The sequence below is a fragment of the Festucalex cinctus genome, chromosome 2 (assembly GCF_051991245.1).
Source record: "Festucalex cinctus isolate MCC-2025b chromosome 2, RoL_Fcin_1.0, whole genome shotgun sequence".
Taxonomy (NCBI): Eukaryota; Metazoa; Chordata; class Actinopteri; order Syngnathiformes; family Syngnathidae; genus Festucalex; species Festucalex cinctus.
Genome location: NC_135412.1, coordinates 15,197,757 through 15,217,549, shown reverse-complemented (window position 1 = coordinate 15,217,549; position 19,793 = coordinate 15,197,757). Strand labels below are relative to the sequence as shown.

Here is a 19,793-nt window from a genome sequence, read left to right as displayed (position 1 = left end):
ACAAGAGTTTGCTTGAAACCCATCACATAAGATAAGAAAGCTGCAAAGCTCTTCAGGTCAGGAATTGATTAGAGATGCAATTCCAAATCATGAGAGAGCCATATGGCTTTATTTATTTTTTTCTCCACCAGAAGCTTCCCTATTTTGTTTGGTTTATTATTTTAGTTTCATCCTGGTGCAAAATATATGCACTCACTCCACACTCTAAAAAGATACTTGTTGAACCAATTTAAGACCAAATTGGAAAATTGTTGACCAACTTAATTGAATTGATTCAAGTTTCGTGACCGCTTATTCCCCACAAGGGTCGCAGCGGTGCTGGAGCCTATCCCAGCTGGCATCGGACAGTAGGTGGGGCATACCCTGAACTGGTTTCAAGCCAGTCACAGTGAATTAAGTTAATTTAAGTTAATCTGTTAAGTTTAATTAACTCATTTGCTCCCAAAACGTAAAAAAAAAATTAAAAAAAAATAAAATAAAATTCTAGGGCATACAGAAGGCTTTGATGCAGCTTCTGACCTGAAGTGGTGGCTTAAAGCAATGGTAGTTATTAACAACAAGCTCTTTTCCCCAGTTTTTTGCACAGATTTGTGAATAATAATGAAACTTAGCTATATTCTTATGCTTATTGCTGCAAAATGAAAACAGATACAAATATACATTTTTTTCCCCTGATTTCCTGAAGAAGAGAATCTAATCTTTCTATGGGTAGATTCTAAGTTGTTGTTTTTGTTTTTGTTTTTTTTAAATAGCAAATTGAACACAATATTCTGTGGTCCTTGCAAAATCAGTCAAAATCTAGTAAAACGGGGGGGTTGCTTCAGTTAAAATGTCTGGGAGTGAATGAGTTAATTATGAGGCCATTAACTTTAATTTGTTGAGTTCATTAAACTTAATATACTAATTTTGGATTAAGAAGCAATTATATTAAGTTGGTCCAACAATTCTCTCAACACAAAAACACAAAAAGTGCTTCTTAAATTTTTACTTATAGAAATCCAAATGTGAACAACTCTGCTTTCCACTCAGTTATTTGGTGGCCACCTCCAAGATTATATCTCGTATGTATGCATGAATATTAGTAACACAACCTGCTTGAGTGGGGATTCGGGCATCAAATCCACATACATTTTAAATCACAGTTTTCCAATAGCCCTCAAAAAAAGTTTCCCAACTACTGCATGGGGGCCGAACAGGATTTACAGTATGTACAGCCTGTTGGGAAAAACATGGAAGCCACACACAGACTCAACGATGCTCTTGACCATTCTGGAGAGATTAGAAGTTGGGATCACAGCCCAGAAGAAGATGTGTCAAGAAATTAGGACAATGTATCAACAGCTCCCAGAATACCACAATCTGATGCTCTCTCTCTCTCTCTCTCTCTCTCTCTCTCTCTCTCTCTCTCTCTCTCTCTCTCTCTCTCTCTCTCTCCACAACACAAAGACAAACCTGCACATTTCCCCAAATCCTTCAAGGTGAAAATCCGCATATAACTTCCTTGCCGATTTATTGTTGAATGAAAGACGCGCTAAGCCTCGCTTGCAAAAACATTTTCCTGCTGCATGTGAACATAAGTCAGAGGAAAGTGTTTCCTGGTGCACCACTTCAAATCTCATTAAAAACACACTTGAGCCGTCTGATCTGACGTATGCAGAGCCGGAAGGAGGTATTTGTCGCAAATGGGTGCAAAATAGACAGACTTCATTTTCAAGACTACTTGACTGAAAATAACTTCAATTTAAGCAAGAACAACAACAACAACAAAAACAACAACAGAAAATTCAGACTGTACACCTCACCTCCAGGAATCTCAGTTCTGGCTCCATCATCTTGGTCTTCAATGAATCAAACAAAAAGCATCAAACACTTCTTGTCCTCACTTGTCACAAGCGCAAAATGACAGAGAAAAGGAAGGCAAACGCGCTTCTGCTCTCGTCACTGGCATCTGTCGAGCTTCTCTCCCCTCGGTAAACACAGAGGAGAACCCCTCCTGCTCCGTGCTGCTTTTACTACTTTAAAAAAAATGGTGTCATTCATGAGTAAAATCAGTCAACCCAGTTTCACTTGGCATCCTCAGTCTGATGATCTAATTCTGTGTCAGAGGGGATTTGTCTGGTGAGGCCCACTGAACTGAATAATTTACTTACTAAGTTAGGGCCTGTTGAACAGAATTGACTTATTAAGTTAAGAACGAGTCACCTGGAAACTACTATTTGAAGCTGATTCACTCAAAAAGTACCCAGATTTATGTAGATGAAGGAGTTTGGTCGAGATGGAACAAATTGAACCACGACGTCATGTCTGACTTACAGCAGGAGCTCAAAGTCAACCTAATGTGCTCAAGCTAATTTAGCAAATAGAATAAGAGGTGCTGCCGCACTGAAGGAGACGGTGAATTTGAGTGGGATGTGAGGTCAGATATTGCAGATGAATGCTTCCCTACAAAGGCGCAAGGTGACTTTGTCCTCAGTAAACGCTGTTCAAAATGCAATATAACATGTTGATTAGCTAGTAATTGTTGCATCATTGTTGTGCAGGTGTACTTTAATCACAAGGCTCCTTTATAATAGAAGATAAGCCTTTCAATGACAATATCAATCATGATGAGAGCTTTTTACAACCTCAAAAAAAAAAACAAAAAAAACAAAAAAAAAAAAAAAAATCATTTGCAACCTTTTGTGTTAGCCCCTGGAGACCAGCCATGGATCACAGCCTGGGTTCATTATTGATTAAGAAAAAGCTTTTATTTGTCTGCGATGTTGCAGTCTTTCGTTATCTTTTTTCACTCTATTTTTATTTATTTTTTTATTTCCTCTGCATTCAGGTCGGGTGCTGACAATAAAAACGAGCTGTATTTAAATGTCCACATTTTGCAAGCAGCAGAAGACTTGCTTGCTTTTAAGATTAAATGTCAGCTCTTGTTGCTGCAGCAGATTGACTTTGTGAAAAGACCAAGTGGCTGCCCTCAGTTTGGCCAATTCAGAAGTCTAAACTTTATGATTCATAGTGGCTCTTCTGTCCATAAACGCCAATACATAATGATGATATTAAAAAATAAGTAAGGAAGTAAGTAAGTAAGCAAGTAACTAAGTAAGTAAGTAGCCTACGTAAATAACTAAATAAACTTAAACAGCAGTCTTGACGCAAGACCGCCCCCTAGTGTTGAAAAATGTCCTCCTCAATTGCATCCATGAGATGAAGACACAAGTTGACCTGTGAACTTCAAATGCCACACATACATAATCTTATTGTAGAATAATAATATGTTGATGAAGGGTTGGGGTCTAGCTTTATTATTATTTCTAGCTCTAATAGCAGTGCGTTTGTTTGGTGCAAAACCAACCAAGCAGCAGATGGCATAGAAATAGACGTGATGCCTGTTGAAACGCTTTAATGTGAAGACGATCTCTAAAAATGAATGTAAGCGAGCAGGATTTTATTTTTTTCTCTTCTCTCACACTCGTGTAACTTGGCAGTGATGCGCCAGCTTGCAGTGTGGGCTGCGCAAACTCACTTTTTAGTGAGTAGGACACAAGTCACAGTTTCATTTGGATCGCATTACATTTTTGTTTATTTTATCTGAGATTTTAACACAAAAATTGTATCACTTTGTTTTCATGGAGTTAATGTCATCAAAGTCATTCTTTAGTTGAGCTGACTTGTATTTTGGTGGATGATTTGTTTTGGTGTAAAACATTTATGGGTTATAGTGTCTGTAACAGGTGGAGAATGTCTGGTGAAATTCTGTTTGTTTTCCAGTTTTTTTTTTAATAGCCAAGTCAGCTGCATTGCAATAACATTCTTCTCTACCTTTTTAACCTAACCTTTTAATCTAACCTTTTTGTAAAGCGACATCAGTCTTGTACCTTGAAATTTATTTTATTAACTGTGGACAGACACACCCAAAATAAATCATGCATGATGACGTTCACTCTCTTACATAATCACGAAACTGCAACAAGTGCCAAACAGCTAATTTTGCAGCGCTTGCACGGCAGTTACTGTAATAGAATAATTTTCACTGTCACTCATTTAATATTGAGCACATTAGAGATTCCTCTAATCGATTAAATGTGCTCCCCAGGCTGTTGTTAGAGTGGAAAATAAGCATGGATGAAAATAAAGTATCCCACCTTGACATCCTTGGTGGGGTGACACTCAATCTGATGAGAGACGGATGCAGTTTGGTTCATCTTTGCGCCTCACGTCCGTCCAATCAAATGAGGTTTCCTTCCTTCAGCAAGAAGTCTGATGTCTGCTACTGGCTCTGAAGGCTGTTTCCCACTGATTTTTTCGTTAAGCTACTTCAGAGGCTAAACACACACTCTTCGATCCTTCTAGTGGTGAATCGTTGTCACTTGATGGCCTCCCTCCCGTGCTGTGTTGTTGTGGAATAAAACTCAGGAGGTTGGCCAAAGCCTCCCACATATATTTGGAAGATGGCTCTTGATCACGACGTACACTTGAGGCAAAGACATCGAAGCTATTCACACTTTAGAGACAGAGAATCTCCCAGCATGATTCATACTTATTTAAAGACATTTGTCATTTATAATAATCTTGGAAGTAATGCTATAATCATGTACACTTTTTAACTTTTTAATTTTTCCAGTTCGGTGGACATTATTTGGCTTGAATGGAGGTCTGTTCCATTCTAATTAGTTGAACATTATGCAGTGAACCTTGCACATTCATGGTTCAGCATTCAGATTATCTTTTTTTAATCAATACCTAATATTCATTTTAAAACTTTTGTTCAGGCCAAAACAATAACAGTATTGCTTAGCACATCTGCGCTCGGCGTAAAAACTGCCGCTTCATCATTCTTCATTCTCGTGCCAGGGCAAGTCTAATTTAGCGTGTTTTGGGAATTGGCAAACTGTGCTGCGCCATGCTGGTATTTTCAGCAGCCCAAGGGTGTTTTGTACAATTCGGTAACTGAAATTAGACTAGACCTTAGACCAGCTCAGAGCAGGTCTAAATTGTGGCGCAGGGGGTGAATTTGATCACGGTGCAGGCAAACAGATTCAGTGACGTGTGTAGTGGATGTCTCTCATGGGCTTAAAGGGAATGAAGAGAGCCACTTCGATTGGCCAGAAAACAATATGGCTGTGTTCACTCCCACAATGGCGTCATTTAGATATGTCATTCGTCTTTGTCTGGTCAACAATGTAACGTTGTTTTTTGTACCTACTAGAGCCAATCTTCATTATCAAATACTTCCATCCATCCATTTTCTTGACCGCTTATTCCTCACAAGGATCGCGGGGGTGCTGGAGCCTCTCTCAGCTGGCTTTGGGCAGTAGGCAGGGGACACCCTGAACTGGTTGCCAGCCAATCACAGGGCACACAGAGACGAACAACCATCCACACTCACAAGCACACCTAGGGACAATTCGGAGCGCCCAATTAACCTGCCATGCATGTCTTTGGAATGTGGGAGGAGCCTGGACTCGAACCCGAATCTGCAGTACTGGGAGGCGGACGTGCTAACCAGTCAACCACCATGCCGCCCTTATCAAATACTGATTATACATAATTTTATTAGCATAATTTCTATCAGTGGATCATATTTCCTTCTGAGAAACGTGTCAGTTTTTTCCAATGACATTCCGAGCTCAAGGTTATTAAGTCCAAGTCGGACCTTTCACGACCTCCCAGAGCCTTGAGACAAGTGTCCAAGAAGTGGATCTCCAGCCTCATTCTCCCTGATGTTCTGGCTGTCGGCGACCCAGCCAGGAGGCACTGGTAATGGGGGCGGAGCCACAGTCCCCCTCCCGCTTGGAGGTTGGTCAGAAGTGAGCCTTCGTGGGGCTGCCACCGGACCCCTGGGATGTCTCTCATCCAAAACATCCACCTCAGGAGATGACTCAGCTGCATGTGGCGACTCCTTGACAGTGTTCAGCCTTCTCATCGGAATTATTGAGCGGGATGAAGAGTGTGGTCGGTGGCGGCCTAATTCCCCACTGCTGGCTAAAACGCATGGACAGGATCATTAAAAAAAAAAAAAAAAAGGCACTCTTGGAGTAAATACGTTTAATCTTCATGAACTCACCATGACTTCGTCTTCTGAGTGCAAAAGCAACCTCTGGATCAACTCCCGGCTGCAGGGAATAGTATTTCTGGGATTTGGGTAAATTCTGAGCTGGCTGCAAGAGAAAGAATCAGAACTGTATAAAGTGAAACTGTTTGCGGGGCGTTTGAGGTCTGTACGTCGCTTTTGACAACAAACCCACCATCTCACGGAAACTCGCAGATCGGAGGCTGCGTCTGATGCTCGTATGTCGGCGAATCAAAATCTCCCTGGCTCGGAGATTGTCAGGCTGGCTGAATTTGTTGGTGTAAGCCATCGTCTACGCAGGAAGAAGGTACAGAAGGGGTCACCAGTTGCAGGCTACCAGTTTGATACACACTTCTGAAATAATAAATGTTCTTAAAATACCTGTGATTATATATTATTACCGTAATACTAATCTAAATGAAGACACCAATCAAGTGAATTATTTTCCACAATTTCTATAATATTGTGAATTTAGGTCAAGGTTATTTTAGTTAACAAAAACTAACAAAAAAACTCGAACTAAAATTCAAAAAACAATTCCGTTAACGAAATGAAATAAATATGAAAATGCTTTTCAAAAAATGAAAACTAACTGAAACTACATTTTATGTCTACAAAACCAACTAAAACTAACTATAATTATTGCGAAAATATCCTTGGTTTTAGTCTTTGGTACCATTATTAATTTAATGCATGAGGCTTTGGGAATGATTTTCAATGTGATTTTAGTATATTTATTTTGATATTAACCAGAATAAGGACATTTGAAAATGTGTCACTCACTAGGTAAGAAATGTGTTACTTGTTTCATTTGACCATAGTGTTTATTAAATATTGTGCACAAGTAATACATTCTAATTAAAAAGAAAAAAGAAAACTAATGCTGAAACTAACTCAAACTAAAGATTTTTAAAATAACTAAAACGAATAAAAATTAACAGAATCACCCTGAAAACTAATTACAAATAACTGAAATTAAAAAAACAAAACTCAAAACGAAATAAAAAACTAACTAAAATGAAAATTCCAAAACTGTAATAACCCTGGTTTAAGTTCACTGCATGATGAGCAACATTTAGATCAAAATTGGAACCACCCAGCTTACCCTCTCTCTTATCTTGTACATGTTCTTTGATAGAATGTCATGCATCTTCCTCACGTCGGCAGCCAGGTAATTCTTTTTGGGTCGAGACGAATCCTTCCTCTCGTCACTGATGAGAAAAATAAACAGAGAGGGGCAGTTACTGGCGATGCAATTGTTAACATAAAGAAAGTATTTCAGAATATCAAGTATTAAGAAAGACCTGTGTAAAATAAATAATTATGATCTTTCAGTAGCCGTAGCATTATTATTTTTTTCTAACTTACTGTAGAGATACAATGGATGGTGCTGCACTCAGGTCGCCCACAGGTGTGTCCAGAAAATCAATAGCTGTCTGCAGCTCAAGTTTCTTGTACAGAGATACGATACTGGACTCTGCCCGGCTGTCTCGAAGCAGGATCCGTCTCAAAAAGCGATCATTAAACTTTTTAAACCTGAGCCACAGATTGAAAACAAAACACCAAAAAAAAGCATGGATGAATTTTATCACTGAATAGAGTCCAGCCTTTCTTATATATTTACAACCGTACTTGTCTTTCCAATAGTAGTGGCTCCATTGCCCACACAAATCCTCAATACCGCAAACAATGTGCTCCATCACCTTGGCACAATATTGAATCATGTGAAACAAGCAGAACAGATAAATGATTAAGTGTAATGGTACAAAAGGATTATTTCTTACCCGGTTGTGTATTTCTACATTGATGGTATCCAAGTCTTTGTTGGTCCTCCTGATATTGATATATTCTATGATGGGGCGAATGCTTATACCCTGCCAAGATGGGAAAAAAATGGATTACTAGGACAGTATGACTCCATATTCAGAGTAACAGTACTCAAAAGGCCAAGTTTAGCAACAGCACCCACCTGTATGAACACAGTGAATATGATTATAGTGATGGAGGCAGTGACAAACAAATTCTTCCTGTTGATGCTGTCAGGCAGAGTGAAGACCAAAGCGAAGCAGATGGCCCCTCGAACGCCTCCGTAGGCCAAACCAAACTGGTCCTTGAATGTGAAATGGATGGTGCGGAATGGGTTTATGATCTGCGACAGAACCAAGATGCCTGCGGGAAAATAAAATGCTCCAACAGATGATCGAGATCGGATCGAGCGCACCGATGCACGTGTTCAGCCTGCGCTTACCAATTCCTCTCCAGAGGAGGGCAAACAGGAGCGTGAACAGGATGTAGGCCCAGTTCCACTCGTGTTCAGTCGTAATGGTCACAACCCCCAGGAAGAAGAAGATGAGCGTTTCGGAGATTGTGGCCAACATCTTAATCACGTGACGGATGGTAGTGCAGGACCTCTGAGACACATTCTCCTCAACATAGTACTTCATGGTAATTGCACATGTTATAATCCTGCAGGGGGAAAGACATACAAGGATAAATACACTCAAGGGTTTTTTATTTTATTTATTTTTTTATAAAAAAAAAAACAAAAACAAAAAAAACAAATTAAAACCATTTACATTTTTTCTTTTTGTTGTCTTATTATGAAAGATTCTCCCTACTATAAAATAAATAGTACATTCCTTCCATCTTATGTCAAATACCATGTACCACATGATTTGTCTCATTTAGCGTATTTATGCTGATTTTGTAAGTATAAGCTGCTGAATGCAGAAAATTGAATTCCGAATCGCTACTGCCACCTGTGGCCAAAAAATGAAACTGCACACTTCCTTTTTAAAGGGATACTTTACTGATTTAACCATTTTTGGCAGTCAAACGTTAATATTTTGTCTATAATAAATTTGATATTTTCATGTACAATTAGTACCTATAAAAACACACTTTGCAACTTGCTGTCAACTAAAAATTACATCACAATGTGCTCAGGCAACCAATCACAGCTCAGCTTGTGAATGTCACATGACCAAACCTAGAAAACAGGTGAGCTGGGATTGGTCGTTACCTGAGCAAGTGGCAAAATTGTTTTTCAAAAGTATTAATTGTACGTGAAAAATAATGAAAGTATCAAATTAATTATAGACAAAATATTAACTTTTTATTGCTATAATGGGCTAAATAAGTGAAGTATCCCTTTAATTGTTTTTAAACTGTATTATTATTATTCTTATTCTTCTTCTTATTATTATTATTATTATTATTATTATTATTAATTTATTTATTTTATTAAACAATACTTGATAACTGCACACTCCCTTCTTCATGTACACAATGTACGTGTCATATTATTGAATTATTTATTTATTTATATTAAACAATACTTAATAACTGCACGCCCTTCTTAATGAACATAATGTAAACAACGTCACATCCACAGACAGAGGGCGGGAAATTCGAACCCGAATCAAATCTGAAAAATATTGGCCACAGACTTGCAGGAGTACCCATTGTGAACAGCTCAGGTGTTAGTCTATTAATTAGATTGTGTTTCAGTCATAAATGGTTAAATCAAAAGGCTATTGTAAAGATATTTTGGGGCAAATTGAATGTACATCGACAATTGTGGAATGTTAGAAAATATATGCATTTACATTTAAGGCAATCGAGCAATAAAAAATATTAGGGATGTGAATTGCCTAATACCTGACGATTCGATTCGTATCACGATTCACAGGTCACGATTCGATTCGATACCGATTAATCCCGATACGAATTTATAAGTCGATTGTTGCGATTTTTTTTCATTCAAATTTAGAAAATACTAATCAGTAAGCTTGTAGAGTGTAAGATTTATATGAAAATGTATTATTTATTTATCTGAAATTTCAGTCTTATAGAGGTTGTAATCTGTTTCATGTTTGAACAGCATTAAAATAAAATATTAAGGCTTAATGTTCCGTTCATATAACATTCTTCCATGCTCAAGGTGTGAATCCTAACCCGAAGTCAGACGTTTTGTTGAATATTTTCCATTAAAAATGGAAGTTTAAAAATCGATTCACACACACACAAAAAAAAGGCAATGATGATAAGACGTTGAATCGGTAAGACTACCGAATGAACAATTCTGAGCTCTTAAAAAAAAAATAAAAATAAAAAATAAAAAATAAAAATAAAAAAATAAAAAAATAAACAATTTTTTTTATTGAATCGATTCGAGAATCGCGCGATGTAGTATCGCGATATATCGCCGAATCGATTTTTTTTTAACACCCCTAAAAAAATATACTAAAGCACAACAGTCTATGTTTCTTCATTTTTAAGTAAGCAGCGTTTACAAATCACGTTGAACTTTCTCCTTCAAAGAGGAAGAGCAAGTTTGACATGTTCTGTCAGGCCACAAGAATTTGGAGTTTCATACGTTACAATCTTTCGAGCCATGCAGTAGCGTAGCAAAAGGAATTGTACTAGAGTGACTGTAATGGAGCACATTGTTTTGCCTGAAATGCCCTTTAGGCATGATGTATGATTGTTTGCACCAGTAGATGCAAAGCCGTGCATGGCGTGCTTGTTCTACTTACGCAAGGATACTGGAGATGGCAAACAGCTCGGCCGCCAGGTATGCCAAGTAGCTGAACATGAAGACAAAGAGGGGCTCGATTTGCCTTGCGTTGTGGGTGAAACGGGTGGTGAATGCCGCTACAAAGCCAAAGACGAGGCCAAAAAGGAGACCCCCAGCCCCCACTACAAAGAAGCGAGCCACGCCCAAAAACACGTCGGTGGATTCAAAGGCTGACATGTCCGCCACGAAGGAAAACATGCTGTAAAGTACCTGCAACGACAAACAAAATACTGTTATGCTGTTTCAAATTATTAATTCACACAGACAATTAAAGTTTAGATGGGCATTAAGGTGTAAAGCTACTTTCAATGGTCAAATGGATGCAGGAGGAAAAAATATCTGTGCAAATCTTGAGTTTTTGACAGATAAAAGATTTGTGTCACTGCCAACAAAATAACAAAGCTACACTGTTGCTATTCAAAAGGTGAAAACTCACCACAGTGACAGCATCATTAAAGAGTCCTTCTCCAAATATGACAATGTGTGTCTGCTCATTAACATCGATGTCATCAAACACGGCAAGCACAGCCACAGGGTCCACAGCAGAAATGATGGACGCAAATAACAAATTTTCCTGCCAGGAGCAAAACCTTCACATTAACAAATCAAGCTTTTTCGACATTCGACCTTTGTACCCAAACAAGCCTCTCATTAATGTTCTTCTCGTTACCAACCTGGAGGTCGATATCTTGAACTCCGAAAACTTCAAACTGACAAATGGCATAGAGTGAGAGGCCAATGCCAATGCTGTTCCACAGAGTTCCCACCACAGCGTACCACAGTACCGTGCCAACATTCTCGAAAAAAGGTCTCGTGGGCATAAAGTAGCCGTTTTCCAGGACGATGAGCGGGAGCATGTAGAGGAAGAAGACATTGGAGGTGAGCACGGCTGGCGGTTCCTCTTTAACGGAGTGCATGATGGCCCCAACAATAAGGCCAATGGCAATCAGCAAGCAGGACTCGGGGATCCAGATTGTGATTTTTTGGTAAATATGGAAACCTGAAGGAGGAGACATAGTGTGAAGGTTTATAAATATCACTTTAGAACATTTCGTTTTTAAAACTGCACAGACAGAATGTAAAAAAAAACACAAAAAAAACTGAACTCACCAATTTTGGCAAAGGAGGCCAGCAGTACCCAAAGTGTGAATTCAAAAGGGACTTGTATCCGAGGATAGTCCATTGTAAACACAGGAAGACTTGCCCTCTCTTCATCGGGGAAGGCCTGAGGTTGATCAATTTCATCGTGGTAAGGTTTGCCGTTTGGCAGGCTGGTTGACGCTGAAGATTCGGATTTTTGAATTTCACATTTTCCTCCGTAAAAGCAGAATAACAAAAGAAGAAGTGTGTGTAAGCCTCGTCTGTTAGACAAAAGCGGGCCACACATTTCCACAGTTTGACACAGATCACAAGTCCGGGGAAATAAAATGCCAGTATCTGATGACAGTAACTATTAAAAACAACATGCACACACACATATCACAAAATGGGCCGATATTACCCATTTGTGGAAAGTCCTTCTATCATACTTTTTCATTTTAAAGAAAAAGAAGAAGTGAAGAAGTGAATCCTCTCTTCGAGCTCTCTCAGGTGAAATGCAATTCTGGTTTCAACTGTTGTTCAACCTGCTTCTTGTCACAGGTGCCTTGCCTACTGGGTGGAGCAAACCAATGTTGTGACATTTCTTTTCTATGATGTGTACCTTTTTTTTCATAGGCTACTCTAGCTCACCATCTATTTAAATAAGTCTTAATCACAAACTTTATCAAGCATGGACACCAATTCAGTTTCAAGTTACAACTCCTGTCCACAGGATGGTGCAAGAGCAGAGTAATTCAAATTTGACTTTAAGTGGATTGACTGGAGAGTATGACATTCCAGCAAATAGACTACTGCAGTGATGTAATTTGGGTATGCGGACTCCCACTAGTGGTACATGAAAGAATCACCTTTTTATTAAAATAATTCTAATGGGATTCAATAATACAAATAAAATTACATCTAAACCATTAATTGCAAAATAAATAAAGTAATTAAATAAATAAATAATGATTTGTATTATTGTTATTATGATAAATAAATTATGACAAATAATTGGAGTGAAAACATTGTGTCAACAAATATCAAAAACAAAGGGGGATAAAAATTAAGATTCAAGAGATGAGACTGACACCGCATAGGTCACACCCTCTGTCTCGGATTGAATTTTATTTTTTTTTTCCCCTGGGCACATTAGTTTCCTAAAAATCAAACTAGAAGGATGGGGCCAAATAAGCCCCACCCCCCTTTAAAAATCGTTTTATTAAGGCACTACTGTCAGTCTTTTAAGTATATTTTTATGGAGTCCTATGAAGCTGTGCACAATGTTGCGGTTATACAATAAGAAATATACTTTTCATAAACTTTTGAAAGCCACCCAAGCCTACTACATTTATGAATATTGGCTAATGGAAAGCCCCCCCCCCCCCCCCCCCCCCCCCACAAAAAAAAAAGAGATTTACTGACTCTTATACTGTAATCATCATGTAAACATCTTTACTTTTTGAGGTGGGGGAAGTTGGGGTTTATCATCCTTTTTTTTTTTTTTTCAATTAACCCCGGGACACTAACTGGAGCCCTTATTTATTTATAATTTTTTTTGGTCTATGTTCATTTTGAAACTAAGTGACGTAGGGGAGCGTGGTGACGTCACCTGATTTTACGCAGGAGGCGGAACTAGTCCCCCTTGCTGTCACTTCTGCCGCAGTCGCAAAGACATTCCGACGACGAATAATAGTCTTTTTCCATATCATCAGTGGATAATCTATTATGTATTGAAACGCAGAATGTAAGTAATTTTACCATACTGTACGTATAATGACTTAAATAATGTCCTCATTGAGGTGATGTCGTGTTTCCTGTGTTGTTGCTTTAGTGTTTACATCTTTGAAAAACGAGCTTCTTTGGAAACTTCAGAGTTTTGTATTGTTCGGGAACAGTTTAAATTGTGCTGTGATTGCATGGCATTTGCGTAATTCACGTCAAAAAATGCAAGGTCAAACATGGATAAAAATGAAAATGTACAAGAAGATGTGCAAGTCTCTGGCAGGAAATGACTCAATTATGTCCGCATTGTGTCAGCTAGCCACAGTCGTAGCTGCATTACGTAACTTTAGGAAACAGTTTTATCCTCCTTGGACACAAATTACTTTTACTCTTTCTCTTTGTCTTTTCTTTCTTTGTGTTTTCTTTTTTTCTTTGTGTTTTTTTTTCTTGCACTTGCAGTGTGTTGGGGTGTGCGTGTGTGTGCGTGTGTGCGCGTGCGAGCGTGTGTGTGGTGGGAAAAATGTTGCATTTTACTGTAAATGACGGAAACTGGGTGTTACATTGGCGAGGCAATGGCAAAGTGAGAGATGATGAGGAGAACTGATCTTTTGTGCTTATTTTTCAAAATTATTATAGGGACATATGTCATCTATTTGACTGTCTCCTGACATTTATTGAGCCAAAGCGCCCATTTTACATCAACGATATCTCATAACAGACCAGTCAGACTACCAGAAAAAAATGTTGAGAAAAATGACTAGGCCTAAATATAAATAAGAATGATAAATAATAATGGTCTTGTCTCAATTTACTCATAATTGGTTTACTCCGTGTGAATTCTGGGCCTTTAATTAAACACAAAATTGATTACAGGAAACCTCGATCTGCTTACACATCGAGCAGCTCATGATTGTGTCTTGTTGTAGAACCTCAAATGCATCATAACAATAACAATGCCGTGAAAATACTTGTATTTCTGGTAAAATGTGGGTGGGAAACGTGATGTGCAAATGTACACTATATATTTATCACAAAATATTTTTCTAAATTTTAGTCTGTCCACTGGTGGAATTCAGTTCTGCCTTTAATGACCCACTCTACCAATCGATGTCGTAGCAAGACCCATAAACGCTTGTGCAACCACTTGGTAATCCATGTTTTTAAATGGCTGATTTTACAATTCCGTCGTTATTGTAGACCTCAAATACAGGTGTGCTATTGCACCCTACACAGATGAGCCATTCACAGAGTGAGTCAAACGATTTGAGGTCTGTAGCTACTTCTCATGTGGTGAGAGCTCGTACATCAAAAACTATCATTTGTTATTCTGGATGCTGAAATAAAATACAAAATGCTTCATTTTTTTTCATGAATATGAAATTAAAGTGATGTATATTTTTTTTCTATTGTTGCGTAATCAAATAATTTCTTACTTGCCACCACATTTGTGGATTTATCTCAGCTGTTGACGATATAAGAGTAAACTAAAAAAAAAATGTGTGTAAGGTATCAGGATTTAAAGTAATACATCCGTTAGCTGAGGGGGTGTGACATAAAAACACACTGGAGTTCTGATACTGGATCTCTGAGGGTCTAGTCTAATGAATCATTAATGAGCATCAAGGGGAACGGAGGTGGATTCAAAAAAAAAAAGAGAGTGATCGTTTAGTGTGTGTGTATGTGTGCTCGTACACTGTCATGTGTGCCGAACACCCCCGTAATGTGGAAAAAAAATAACCTGCCAGGTGTTCCTGTGGCTTAGATGCTAATAATAACATTAGGTTACTGTAAAACACACAATTAGTGTGTTTATCCACACTAAACAAAATATTGCATACTGTATTTATGACCTAGAGGTGCTTCTATCCAAATATGTCACGTGTCACAATATGGATGTAGAGCTTTGGATGTGATGCTGTTTTTGCTGAAGCTAAAGAGTTAAAAGTGTCAGAGGAAGACGAGAGGGGCTGCGACTGCAGCTGTTTCTTTGCCTCGTGATGCTCTCAGCAACGTGACTTTGTTTACATCCATCGTTGGCATACGCAGCGAGACGAGGCATCCTCGGGTACGTGTGGAAATTGAAGCTGCCATGCAACGCTGATTAACGCTGATCGTGACCTCTTGTTGGCATCCAGGCGGCGGAGGCTGAGCTGTGTTTGGACATTGGAGGGAAAGTGCATCATCATGGTGCGCTAGCAGCTGCAGGACAGTGACAGTTTCCATAATAAGCGCAGCTGCTGCATGTATATTGATTAATAAGTACGCATCAGATTTCTTGATGCAGTGCATCTGCCTCCTTTTGTTTGGGAAATACTTTATGCCAAAAATGAATACATTTAGTACAACATGGACGCCTGACCTAGAGTGTTTTACTGATATTGCAGTCATCTCGTCTCAACCCTTCTGCAATGTAAGGAAGTGCTGCCAACTTGAGCAATACAGACGAGACATATGCGTGTCAAGAAACAAGATTTTCCCTTTTAGTGAACAAGATCAGTCTGTGCATTACAGAAAACTAGAGTAGAAGCGGTTCCTTTACAGAGGGTGACTCAGAATAATGGTTGGAGCTTGTCGGTGGTCATTATCATGTGAAAGGCTTACAGCTGCTCTGTCTGTCCAAAGACATTATTCATGCTTTAGTCTAATGAACTCACAGATGGCACACACAGTGTCCTATTATTTGTTTTTTTTTTTTGAGCTTTTCAGTTTTGTCAACATGTAAGCTGGCAAGTTAACATGTTCTAAAGCTGTGCTTGTTTGTTTGTTTGTTTGTTTGTTTGTTTGTTTGTTTGTTTTTCCTATCAGATTGCGACCCCCTGCTGCCCTGCTTCATCAGTTGTTCTCCTCACAATCCCATTTCAACAAAAAAAAAAAAAAGGAGTGTGCGGCCATACAAAACGACTCTTCAACAATGTAAGATACTATAACTGACACATTTATTTCATTTTGTCTGAGACAAACAAACAGACAAAAATTATTGTTGTACCTCAACTTTACAAGTGAACATGTGAGCTAATTAAAAAAAAAAAAAGAAAAAAAAAAAGAAAAAAAAAAAGCAAGTTGTGCATCTCCCATGAAATAGATTTAGGAGAAGATTGGACTGATTTGCTCTTGCTCATTTTTGCCAAAGACAACCCAGTAAAAAAAGTCCCTTTACCATGTTTGGTGAACTGGACAAGCTTCAAACACACTGACACACATACACAAGCACACTTCTACACATGAACAAGATGAGCTCTGGAGTCACAAACCGGGTGCAAAAAGCCAAGCTGATTAGATTAAGAGAGACAAACTTCATGACCTCGAAATAAAACACCCACACATTATACTGTCACGCCACAAGTTGTAGGCCTTTGTGTCAGAGGCGACACTGAAAAGCATGTAGCAGCATGTCTTTCTCACTGTCTAGAGGTTTTGTATGTTTTTATAAATGTTCTCACCGGTACTGTTTCCAAAAACATGCAGAGTTGGTTCATGTAAGACACTAAGTTGCCCATAATTTTGAATGTGAATGAATGGCAATCTATATTTTCAAATCAATTGATTGGCATCCAGTCAGCTGGGATAGGCACCAGCTCACCCTGGACTCTGGACAGTATAAGTGGTAGAAAATGAATTAGTGTGTCAGCCGTCAGGAGTCTTTGTCCCAGATTTTCCATCGACTGTAAATCCTGTGCGCACACGTGACTCAGAAAGGTATACACACACTTGACATGGAAAAGGAGCTAAATTTGGAGCTTCCCTTGTATGGCAACTTTTCGCCTTTCGCTTAGCGCTGAATGAATGATTTAAGACATGTCCATGACAATATATCAAAATATCAGCATATGAGAAAAAAATCGAATTCTTTGTAAATAGAGTATTTATTGGTGCTTTTGAACAATTATTATTATTTTTTTAATCAACTTCCACATATGACTTTTGATTTGTGTCCTATTTGATACATCCGGTAACAATGCTTTAAATTTGTACATTTATAACTGTCAAAAAATATAATAATAAACAGACATATCAAACATTTTAGTATTTCCTACTATTAATAAGTATAGGTGTCTTTCCTTTCCCAATTGGAGTGATCTTGCAAGGTCGCAGGAAAAGCTATCTGATAGGTGATACTGCCCTCTAATGGATTATCCGTGCAATGCATGTGTCCGATCATTTACGTCAGGCTTTTAATGGGGAAGAATATACTCATGAAATAGAGGGCTCAATATGTCTTGAATTTAATATGATACGTTTGGCGTTAGAGGGTAAATTCCATTATGTATTTTTTTTTTTTGGCATCATAGAAACTGTGTTGGGTCACTAATGTGCCATTGAAATGAGATTCTTTCTTTTCGCTATCTGCCAATATGCACTCAAATGGTTCACCTGATTGACCACCACCTCAATTTGACACAAGTACCACCTGTGGATTTCCAAGTACGTGATGATTAAGAGTAGGGGTGTTAAAAAAAAAATCGATTCGGCGATATATCGCGATACTACATCGCGCGATTCTCGAATCGATTCAATTAAAAAAAAAAATCGATTTTTTTTTTTTTTTTTTTTTTTTTTTTTTTAAGAGCTCAGAATTGTTCATTCGGTAGTCTTACCGATTCAACGTCTTATCATCATTGCCTTTTTTTTTTTTTTTTTTTTTGTGTGTGTGTGTAAATCGATTTTTAAACTTCCATTTTTAATGGAAAAATATTCAACAAAACGTCTGACTTCGGGTTAGGATTCACACCTTGAGCATGGAAGAATGTTATATGAACGGAACATTAAGCCTTAATATTTTATTTTAATGCTGTTCAAACATGAAACAGATTACAACCTCTATAAGTGAAATTTCAGATAAATAAATAATACATTTTCATATAAATCTTACACTCTACAAGCTTACTGATTAGTATTTTCTAAATTTGAATGAAAAAAAATCGCAACAATCGACTTATAAATTCGTATCGGGATTAATCGGTATCGAATCGAATCGTGACCTGTGAATCGTGATACGAATCGAATCGTCAGGTACTAGGCAATTCACACCCCTAATTAAGAGTATTTAGCCAATTAAAACCAAAGGTCCTTCTGTACCAGGAAGACTCATAGCTCAAATAAGACAGATGCTGATTTTCAGTAGGTTCAGTCCCCTTAACAGATGTGGGTCTTGTGAATCAAACTGGGACGAATAAGGTGCCACCAAGAGATAAATGTGGACCAGTTATCAGGAAGTAGGCCACCAGCGATTAACCAAGAAGCACAGTTTTAATTGGATGCTTCTCAAACTGACATTAAATGCAAATGATCTTCTATAAATCACTCTGGGAAGCTATAAATCCATTCATCCATCCATCCATTATCTGAACCGCTTATCCTCCTCACAAGGGTTGCGGGCATGCTGGAGCCTGTCACAGCTGTCTTCGGGTAGTAGGCAGAGTACTGTACACGCTGAACTGGTTGCCAGTCAATCACGGAACAACCATTCACAAAAAAAAATAGTGACAATTTTGAGTGTTCACCTTAAACCTACCATGCATGTTTTTGGAACGTGAGAGGAAACCGGAGTACCCGGAGAAAATCCACGCAAGCACATGAACATGAACATGCAAACCAGTCGTCCACGGTGCCGCCCAATATAAATCCTCTGAATGAATAATCTTTGTAGATTTTGGAGTACAATCGACCCCCGCTATTCGCATGGAATACAGTAGGGTCAAATAGTGACAATCTGCATATAATAGATCTCCATTGAAATGTATCAGGGAAACTTTTAATTTATTTATTTCCATCCATCCATTTTCTTAACCGCTTGCTCCTCACAAGGCTTCGGGCAGTGGGCAGGGTACACCCTGAACTGGTTGCCAGCCAATCACAGGGCACACAGACGAAATATTTATTTATTTATTTATTTATTTATATTTTTACAGACCCAAAAATTGCTTTTTAAAAAAACACTGATGAACATTCCATATGTTTTCCACAAAATCTGGGTGGGATTGGTGTAGACTGTAGAACGAAGACGGGGTTAGGAAAAATATAAGAACAAAGGAATAACTCATTTTCAAATATTCCTGAAAAATATTTATTCATTTGTTTTTTCAAATCCACGCATATGCAAATATGCTTGTTATTAGCAGAAATTTAACATTTGAAAGATAAATTTGGACAGTCCTATAGTGTTCTGGTATGCAAGCTAAATAATGTACTGTATGTGGTTAGTCTGTACCTTTCTTTAATATCAAGCACACAACTGGTTGTTTATATTTAGTCATCTACCATTTTAGCTGCCACTGTGGAGAGACACACTAGGAAAAAGCATTAATGAGTATAATAACCTGTGATGCATGCTAGGGGGCTTTTTTC

The 19,793-nt window shown here is 38.2% G+C and overlaps 3 protein-coding genes across 15 annotated transcripts in view; 1 reads left to right on the top strand and 2 right to left on the bottom strand.

Annotated features, from left to right (window-relative positions):
- Nucleotides 1-5,449, bottom strand: part of LOC144013854 (inactive dipeptidyl peptidase 10-like) — a 31,777-nt gene extending 26,328 nt beyond the window's left edge. For 2 of the 3 annotated variants that reach the window (XR_013282351.1, XM_077513161.1), the window contains exon 1: nt 4,137-5,449. Coding sequence is in view for 2 of the 3 variants with exons in the window: in XM_077513161.1 (XP_077369287.1) it covers nt 4,137-4,196 (60 nt within the window). In the remaining variant the exon portion in view is untranslated. Of the gene's footprint in view, nt 1-1,802; nt 1,962-4,136 lie in introns of those variants that run through there. The other variant, XM_077513163.1, reaches the window with a different exon arrangement.
- A 77-nt stretch (nt 5,450-5,526) lies between these two features.
- LOC144013853 (sodium/hydrogen exchanger 2-like) lies at nt 5,527-12,233 on the bottom strand. Its single transcript, XM_077513159.1, has 13 exons — nt 11,754-12,233; nt 11,318-11,643; nt 11,080-11,217; nt 10,603-10,853; nt 8,313-8,530; nt 8,034-8,233; nt 7,849-7,938; nt 7,697-7,767; nt 7,433-7,600; nt 7,170-7,275; nt 6,240-6,356; nt 6,059-6,152; nt 5,527-5,976 (listed from the first exon to the last, which is right to left on the bottom strand). The coding sequence occupies exons 1-13, from the start codon at nt 12,028-12,030 to the stop codon at nt 5,651-5,653; spliced, it is 2,382 nt and encodes a 793-aa protein (XP_077369285.1). The 5' UTR covers nt 12,031-12,233; the 3' UTR covers nt 5,527-5,650.
- A 1,100-nt stretch (nt 12,234-13,333) lies between these two features.
- The window catches only part of LOC144013849 (inositol polyphosphate-4-phosphatase type I A-like), a 31,116-nt gene continuing 24,656 nt past the window's right edge, over nt 13,334-19,793 (top strand). For 10 of the 11 annotated variants that reach the window (XM_077513153.1, XM_077513155.1, XM_077513154.1 and 7 more), the window contains exons 1-2: nt 13,334-13,470; nt 16,254-16,361. The gene's annotated coding sequence lies outside the window, so the exon portion shown is untranslated. Of the gene's footprint in view, nt 13,471-15,411; nt 15,514-16,253; nt 16,362-19,793 lie in introns of those variants that run through there. The other variant, XM_077513146.1, reaches the window with a different exon arrangement.